Source organism: Lupinus angustifolius, chromosome LG07, assembly GCF_001865875.1.
Source record: "Lupinus angustifolius cultivar Tanjil chromosome LG07, LupAngTanjil_v1.0, whole genome shotgun sequence".
Taxonomy (NCBI): Eukaryota; Viridiplantae; Streptophyta; class Magnoliopsida; order Fabales; family Fabaceae; genus Lupinus; species Lupinus angustifolius.
Window position 1 is genome coordinate 9,044,131 of NC_032015.1, and position 9,838 is coordinate 9,053,968.

Here is a 9,838-nt window from a genome sequence, read left to right on the forward strand (position 1 = left end):
TATATATATATATATATATATATATATATATATCCATAATGTTTATATGTATTATTAATTATGAATCATAAAGCTATATTTATATATATATATATATATAGAGGTATTCATTTACACTCAAATTAAGTTACACTAATTACACGCAATCGCATTCATTCATTTCTTTAAAAAGTGATTGAAAGAGATGGTGAGAGAACAAAAGATGAATCTTAGATAACTTTTAAATGTAATTTAATTTAGATGTAAAGGCACCCCTCTTACATATAACTATTATATATTTTATTAATTGATATATATGTTACTAAATTGTTATGTATGTTACTAACCGTGAATTTTATTGTTATATATGTTACTAATAGATACATATGTTACTAATTGTGGATTTGTATTATTATATATATTAGCGTGTCGACAGACACTTCGTGTCTACTGACTCACATTCTTATTTTATGATATTAAGTATTAAATTTGTATTTTTTTATTTTAGAGAATTAGAATGTTTTTTATTGGATGTATTTCATGTTATTATTTTTGTATTTATTATAATATCCAACTTAAAGTGGGATATAATAATTATAGTTATATAGGATTATATGATTTTACTTTAGAAATAAAAAATATTAAGGGAATAATAGGAAAATAGAATCATTGTGTTGGTTATTTCAAGTTTTGACTTTATATATAGTATAGATATAGATATATAATATAGATGATCATTCATTTTTGTATAAATTACATAATTGTTATATAAGTTACTAACAAGGAATTATGAGTTTCAATTTTTTATTCATATATATATGATTCATATTTTTTATAATAATAGTAAAGTTTTTCCTTTTATGGACAAAAATGTCTCTTATAATATACTTTGAACTTTCAATTAATGCAAGATTTTTTTTATAAAAATAGTAAAAACCGTGAAACTGAAATGAACCATTCAAGAGTGGTTCAGTTCCTATATTTAAACTTACGGTTAATTGAGCTAAATCGAATCATATATTTGTGTTCAGTTCGATCACTGAAATGCACCAAGAACCGAATTGAACCAAATTTTTAAATTTTAAGTACAGTTACATTATATTTACTATATTTGTGGAAAATCATGAGAAAATATGATTGATATGTTGTAATTTTAACTACAATATCTCTGGAAATTTCAATATAATAATTGTTGTTGCGATTATAAAATGCAATTTAAAACACCAATAATATTAGATTGTACCATATTTTGTATCACTCAAAACATTCATATTACATGTGAGTAATAAAGTGCTATATCAACATTTTTGTATGATCAATAAAGTACTAACTCTCACACAGACACCACATACAACACCAAAATAGATACTTGGACACGACCATGTTCAAAATATAAGATATGGGGATAATAAATATTATATATGTATAATATCTATAAGAGACTTAAATATAATTACGAGAAAAGATTAAATTGATAGTCAATGCATAATTTTCGTATGAGGGTGGCCTCACAAGAATATTAAGAGAGTTTACTTCATAGTGTAAATATTTTGTTTCTCTACAAAAAATCACAAAACAATGCATCTTCCATTTTTAATGAGTGCAACTCTTCTCCGATAATTAAAAGGAGAAACAAAAAAATGAAAATTAATTTAAATCATAGCTGTTGAATTATTTTTGCTACATATTGCCATCATTATCCACTACTGGATTCTCTAAGGGTGTGTTTGGGAGTACCATTTTGGAGGGGGAGGGAAGGAAGGGGAGGGTTTAAGAGAGGGATTCCCTTGTTTGGGAGTTTAGTGGAGGAGAGGGGAGGGTTTTGAAGGATTTTTCAAACCCCCTCAAACCCTTCAAATGCCAAAATACCTAGTTCCCCCAAATTGGGGTGTTTTGGGAGGAAAATAAGTCAAATTACCTAACTATCCTTACTAATATTATTCTATAACATATAATACATAACATACTATTGATTTTTTAAAGGAGGAAGAGGGATAAAATAGTATTTTTGTATTATATTAACCCTTCATCCCCTCCTATCTAAATTCCACACTCCCAAACAAGAGGGGAGTTTAATTGGATTTGCCCTCCCTTCTCCTTCCTTTCCTTCCCCCTCTTTACCCTCTCATCCCTCTCCTTTCCTTTCCCTCCTAACTCCCAAACAAAGCCTAATACTAGATAGGATTTTCATCCATTTTTAATATGTGTAGAACCATTCTTTTCCTTCTTGAACATCATCAAGCAAGTGATTGATTCATCAAATTAACAACTCCAAACTTAAATAATTCATACCCATGTTATCCTATATCAAACATTTAGTTCGCTATTGTACCCAAAATGAACATTTAGTTCTCTTATTCAAACTTTTAAGATTTTAAAGTTTCTCTACTAAAAATTATAAAATATTTAAGACAAATATCTCATAGATGTCCAAGTCAATTTAGGATGTAGATTAGATCTCATCTGACTGTTGAAGGCGTGTAAACTAAGTATTTGAACCAATAGTTTTTTTAAAGTTGTACACTTAGGATTAGTTTGGGAGTTGGATTTTGGAGGGGAAGGAAGGGAAATAGATGACTTAGGAGTCATCTCACAAGTGTATTTCATGGCTCTGAAGCCTTCCATTTCCATTATTTCCCCTCCAAAATCAAACTCCTAAACTAACCTTTAGGCTTTGTTTGGGAGTTAGGAGGGAAAGGAAAGGAGAGGGATGAGAGGGTAAAGAGGAAGGAGGAAAGGGAGGAGAAGGGAGGGCATATCCAACTAAACCCCTCCCTTGTTTGGGAGTGTGAAATTTAGATAGGAGGGGATGGAAGGTTAATATAATACAAAAATACTATTTTATCCCTCTTCCTCCTTTAAAAAATCAATAGTATGTTATGTATTATATGTTATAGAATAATATTAGTAATGGTAGTTAGATAATTTGGCTTATTTTTCTCCCAAAACACCCCAATTTGGGGGAACTAGGTATTTTGACATTTGAAGGGTTTGAAAAATCCTTCAAAATCCTCCGCTCTCCTCCACTAAAGTCCCAAACAAAGGAATCCCTCTCCTAACCCCTCCTCTTCCTTCCCTCCCCCTCCAAAATGGTACTCCCAAACACACCCTAAGGATAAAGTGTCTTATATGTATAAGAGAAGTATCAATGTGTTTGAGAAATGGAAACAACTCTATAAAAAATGTAGGTGTTTCTTCATTTGTCTCAGACCAATTAAAATATTTAATTAAATAAAAAAATAATATAAATAAAAGTATATTACTTGATGTAAACTTATTAGACAGAGATTTCGAAATAGAGAATTGTGATTCATATTATATGATCATTATTTTGCTTTTGGGCCCTTAGATGACACACAAGCCCCTTTTTATAAGATCAAAAAGCATGATGCAACACCTATTATAGATTAAGTTCACTAAAATATTCCCTACGTTGGATGTTTCAAATAATCTCATTTGAATGCAATACAACACATATAATCAAATCATAATCTATTTATACTCTACACTTAAACAGATAAAATTTGGATTTAATATATATAGATTTATAGTGTAAATGTTTTTTATACTGTCAACAAATTATCAATCATTTATATATTAACTGTTATTGACCTTAAACATGTTGGGAGATTTTCATTCATGGGCCAAGTGAAAGAAGCATAGAAGTGAGTATGACACTACATCTTGACCCAAAACCTTAAGATATTAGGTTTATGGATCCATTCACTTATAGGCTCTTTAACTCATCTATTTTTGCTCAATGTAGAACTTCTTCATTCACACTTGGAATACCCAACATCTCCCCCTCAAGTGTGAGTTCTCATTCGAGTATTGGATACATCAGAGCTCAGCTCTTTATCTACTTACACCGCCGTTGGCTTATCCTTTCATCAACGGAATACGCCACCTTGACCTCTCGTTAGGAAGACTTTCGACACAAGGATCCCTCATGGATCTACCGACAAGTGGTATCAGAGCTTATGGTTCGACGGCTCAATGAAGTATTGAAGCGACAAGTGGTCGGTAGATCCATGAGGGATCCTTGTGTCGAAAGTCTTCCTGACGAGAGGTCAAGGCGGCGTGTTCCGTTGATGAAAGGATAAGCTAACGACGGTGCAAGTAGATAAAATGTTGAGCTCTGGTGTATCCAATACATTATGCCAAGAGATTTCTAATGAATAATTTCGAAATGAACGATCTTGAGAAGCTTCTTTTGTATTAAGTTTTCAGATAGTAAGAGATTGCTCTCAAGGTATCCCAAGGTTGTCACAAGAAAGCTATATAGATAAAGTCCTATATAGATTTGGCACGAAAGAAAGTAAACCAGAGGATACCCCTATAGCTAAGAGAAACAAGTTTAGTCTTGAACAGTACACCAAAATGACCTTGAAAGATACAAGATGCAAAATACTCATTATACATCTATAGTAGGAAGTCTAATATATGCTCAAGTTTGCACACGTCCCGACATACGTTTGTCATGAGATTTTTGGAAAGATATTTGAGCAATCCTGTTATACATCACTGAAAGGGATTCAAACATGTTATGCGTTAATTAAAGAGAACAAATGAGTACATGTTCACTTATCGGATGTCTGAGAATGTAGTTATCATTGGGTACTATGACTCCGTTTTTTGGGGTGTCTAGACAATAGACACTGCACCTCTGGATATGTGTTTATCTTAGCTGAATGTGTTATCTCTTGGAAGTCTACTAAACAAATGTTCATAGCTCCTTCAATCATGGTTGCAGAGTTCATGGTTTATTTTGAAATATCATACTATAATATATGGTTGCGGAAATTTGTCAATGGATTACGTGTGGTCGATGGTATTAAAAGACTACGGACAATTTATTGTGACAATAAGTCCGCATTTTTTACTCCAACAATAATAGGAGTTCTATAGAGTCAAAATTTATTGACATCAAGTTTTTGGTTGATAAAGAAAGTGATCAAAATGGACAAATTTCTATAGAACATACATGGACAAGTTTTATGTTAGTTGATTCATTGACTAAGGGTTTAATACCTGAAGTCTTTCATGAACTTGTCGCCCATATGAGTGTTGTTCCTAAGATATCTTAGTTCAGTGAGAGTCTATATATTTTATGATATACTTTGGACATCATATATAGTTTTATACAAAAATAAAATTGATGATTTATTGTTCTATTTTGAACTTGTGTATTATAACTATTGTGTCCCAACACCAACCCCTTAACTTTAGTCAACTAATTTTGAATGCATAATTTTTCTCTACTTTCTTTTCGTCTACCATAACTTTTGAATGCATATTATATTTTCTTCTTCTATCTATTCATCTCTGTATTTTTTTGGGTGTTGATTTAAATTATTAGTTATGTTTTCAGACTACCATGTAATCATGTATAATGATTAAAATTATTAAAGCTGCGCTAGCTAGTTTGATTTGTAGAACGTTTGGTGTCGGCTGAGGTGGTGACTTTTGGGCTTAGAATGGCGTTTTTCAATGGGCTCTCAACAACTATAGGGACTACAAATCCATATGATGGATTTGGAAGGCTAGGTGTCATGATTCATGAAGCTAATGAAATGGTTACTACCACTTCTCAAGTTATTTTATGCCATCAACCCTTGCTTGGTCACTTGGTGTCTTAGATCAAACTGAATAGGGGTGTGATTGTAGTGAATGTTGACGAACCATAATGGCTCAACAAATGTTCACACAGAGCTTAGTGCAATCCCCTATGGCCTCCAGCTTGCGTTGGATTATGGTTAATGAAACATTCAGTGTAGAGCTAATTGTATGGAGGCTCTTACTTTTATTCATGAGTATCATGCTTTCATAAGTATGCTACTATTTTTGCCAACATCAAGGATGTTGTGTCAAGATAATGGTTCAAATTTAAAGGGAGCTTTGATGACACGCAGTTCAATTTCACTTCTTTAGCCACACCTCTCAATATGGGACGGTCCCTAAATTGTGTCACAACATGTATCACAAACATATGATTAATTGAAAAATATTTTTAAGTTAAAAAATTAATAATTAATTATTTTTTACACCAACCACAACTAATGATATATTTAGTAGCGCAATTTATGGGACATCAGATGTGTACCCTCTAAATGGTTTAAAAGCTTTTCTTGAATGATTGTATTTTACCCAATTTTTCAAAGGAAATTATGAGTATCTCTATTAACATATATCAACTTCATTCTTATTTGGCTATCACATAATATTTTATAATTTATTACACATTCTTATAAATTAATAATAACATCTACTTTTTTCTATAATGACAAACATCATTTTTATTCTTATTTGAGTTTTAAAAGCATGATTGAATATATAACTTTTAATGACGCTTATTGAAGTAAACGTTGTTGAATTTGTGAATGTATTACTTTTAACATGCTCACCCAAGCACGATGTTGATTGTGTGAATGTATAATTTCTAATGGCGTGAAGTAAATGTTGTTGAATGTATAAATGTATAATTTTTTACAACACTCACTAAAACAATTATCATTAAATGTGTGAATATATAACTTTAACTATGCTTAATCAAACAAACTTTGTTTCATGACAACTTATCAAACAACAAACTACATAATTTGCCACTCCTCTTTTTTTCTTTGGGGTCCACATATTCTGATAAGTGTGACCACAAAAATGTTCATGGAAAAGTATTCTTAAAAAATAAGAATCTCAAATTAATAAATGAAAAAAAAATGTCATTATTTTAATAAGAATGATGAAAGAACAGAAGATGTTCTAATTTTCTTCTTTCTAATCCAAATTAATTAGTCTAAAAATCCTCCGGTCTTAATCATAAGAAAAAAAAGGTGACATGATTACTCCCCAACTCACCAAAAATTGATGTGTTGGTTTAAGTAACCTATGTTAATAATGTTATACTTTTATAGTTACAAAGATTTTTAGACTGATTTATTAGAAATGTATAACATTTTTCTTAAAAAAATATTTGTTATCTATATCCATTTTTTTAATTCTAATTATAAGACATTATTTTAATTATTTGATACTTTTCGTAAGATACTTTATATTTCATCAACAATTTTTATTGTTTTTTATTTTAATTTTCACTTGTTTATTAAATATAAATTATAAATTTACGGAGTTTTTAAGAAGATAATAAAATTGTAATGTTATATAATTTAAAAAAAAATCAAGAAAATCAATCTCAACAGGGGCATGTCATATTCTATTAAAAATATATTTTCTTCTTATAATAAACATCAGCGATATGTTTTTTCCCATAAAAAGGTGGTCTAGTTTTTGACAAAAGAAATTTTACGGTTTTTACCCGCTCTCCCACACACGCGCCGCCATTGATCGTCTCCACCTAAAGCCGAAATCTTTGCCCCCCCACCCCTACACACACATCACTTAGCAAAGAAAACATTGAAGCCCACTACCTTTTCCCTCCAATTTGAGGACATAGTGAGGGCTCTTTTCTCCTACGCACCGTTTCAACTAGGGTTTCTTCTTCTTCTTCTTCTTCTTCTTCTTCTACTCATCTAACATGTCTTCTCCTACCCCGTTACAACCTGCAATGCTTCTGGGTTCACCTTCTTACCCAAATGCTATTGCTTGGTCTGATGAAAACCTCATTGCTGTTGCTTCTGGCCACATTGTCACCATTTTAGTAAGCTTTTCTTTCTTCTTTCATTCCATGTTTTGTTTAGTTGATATGATATCTAAAACTTAACATTCTCATGAAACTCCACCATTCCCACTTTAGAGAAAAAATATAAATCCTTTTATACACTTATGAATGTGATATGTGTCACAAGGTGATACTTTATTTAGTGGTTGGTTTATAAGTGACACTAGTTAGTTTCGTGTGTGTGTTGGCGCAATCACTTTTTTAAATCTTTGACAAAAGACACCCCATATTCCCAAGTGAGACTGAACAATGGTTGATAATTGATACTTACAACATCAAACAATAATAATATGATATTTTCCTAAAATTAAGGATAAACATATTAGTCCTTGAAACTATAATATGTTAGGAATATGACTACTTGGGCAGAAACAATCGAAGTAATTATTTGTAAAGATAACAAAGCCCTTATTACAATTATTTTAAAGTTATCTGAAAATTTGGATTGGTTGTGCCCAATAAATGCAAGATTTTTTCAATGTCAGTCAATTAGTCCTTATGTTAAGGAGGTTGTGATTTCCCAGTCTCACCTGTAGAAAAAAAAAAAAAAAGGAGTTATAAGGTGGTTTGATGGTTAGGGAGAAGGGGTGGATTGAAGGAGGTTGAGAGTTCGGGTCTCGCCCACAACAAATACTAACATACTAACATTTTGTTGATAAAAAAAATAGTCCTTATGTGAAGACCAAATTTACTGAACAAGGACTAATAGGAGGGACTAATATGACCGATGCTCATAAGGACTCAATAATTTCGCAAAGTCGGATTAATATTACTTGTTATATAATTTTAAGTTAATTACTTAATTTTTTTCAGAAACCGGAGTTGCCTAATGGACCACGTGGTGTAATTAAAGTCTCTGCAAGTGATCCTCTTCCCATTGGGTTGGTAGAAAGAAAAGGTAGCTAGCTGCCTGCCAGTTTCTCTGTTATCATCAATGTTTTTATTTATTTGCATGAGAAAAACTGATGTCAATCACTTTTAACACCTTGTACATTTGTTTTAAATTATATGATCGTTGTTTCAATACTTCGATTCGATTTCCAGATGTTATCATGTTAAAGGTATTCACTGACGTGCATGGACTATTAAATGAAGTATCTATGATAGGAGTGTGTGTAACTGTAAGAATGAGAAACTAAGAAGAGGAGAATGAGAGAGAGCTGAATTATTCTTCTCCTTTTTATTCAAATCACATCACAATTACGAAGTGATATCTAGGCCTCTATTTATAGAAGCAGATCTAGTACATGTTGCAGTTACATTTTGTAACTGCCTCTTTTCTAGAACATTCTATTCTAAGGTAGTGGCATGTGTCTCTCTACAACTGATTAGTTTGTGCAGTAAGCTAACTATACTTAGCTTATGCACTAAGGTAAGTAACTATTATAAACCCCTTAAAGTAATTCGCTAATAGTAACATTGTATTGTGTTTGTCAAACAACATTACGAGTCTTGTAGTTAAAATAAAAAATTACAAATTGGTATGTGATACTTTTTTAATTTTAGTAAAGTTAAATTCTATCTTGTGTGCCTGGGCATTGCCACATTACCAAGCACAGCATATTAACTTGACTTTACATACTTAATTTGACCTATACACAGATTTACTCTCTGGATGCCTCTTGTCTACATGTTTGTATCGGGATGATAAGCCTGGTGTGCGATCAATATCATGGTCCCCAGTTGGCATGGCTCCCAACTCAGGGTATGAACTCTTTCCTGAATCCTTTGATGGTTCTCATTTTTGTGAGAATCAACTTAATCCTTGAAGGCAGGCAGCACTAGAGTCTTAGTTTGTTTAGTCATGTAAAATTAATGTTTTTAAGGATTTAAATAATATTTAAGATTTAATTTGCCACACAGGTGCTTGATAGCTGTTTGCACCACAGAAGGACATGTAAAGATCTATCGTCCACCTTTTTGTGATTTCTGTGCTGAGTGGATTGAGGTATGTGCATTAGAAGTATATTATGCTGTGGAATTAGAATTGACTCTATCTGTTGTGTTTTTGGTTTAAGATAAATGTGATATTGATACTGTAAACATAGGAATCCAAAGAAGGCCATATTGTTTCATTTTTAAAACATTTCTGACTCAATATAGACAAAAGTATGCAGGGTTTCCTTTGGTCGGGGTGGGTATTTCTAGGCGAGTCCATCTTGTTATCTGGGAGGATTTTTTTAG

The 9,838-nt window shown here is 31.7% G+C and overlaps 1 protein-coding gene across 2 annotated transcripts in view; it reads left to right on the plus strand.

The window, feature by feature from the left end:
- The window catches only part of LOC109352215, a 10,602-nt gene continuing 8,015 nt past the window's right edge, over positions 7,252 to 9,838 (plus strand). For both annotated transcript variants that reach the window (XM_019594092.1, XM_019594093.1), the window contains exons 1-4: positions 7,252 to 7,633; positions 8,468 to 8,552; positions 9,257 to 9,359; positions 9,518 to 9,602. In XM_019594092.1, the coding sequence (XP_019449637.1) occupies positions 7,511 to 7,633; positions 8,468 to 8,552; positions 9,257 to 9,359; positions 9,518 to 9,602 (396 nt within the window). In that variant the 5' untranslated portion in view covers positions 7,252 to 7,510. The remainder of the gene's footprint in view (positions 7,634 to 8,467; positions 8,553 to 9,256; positions 9,360 to 9,517; positions 9,603 to 9,838) is intronic.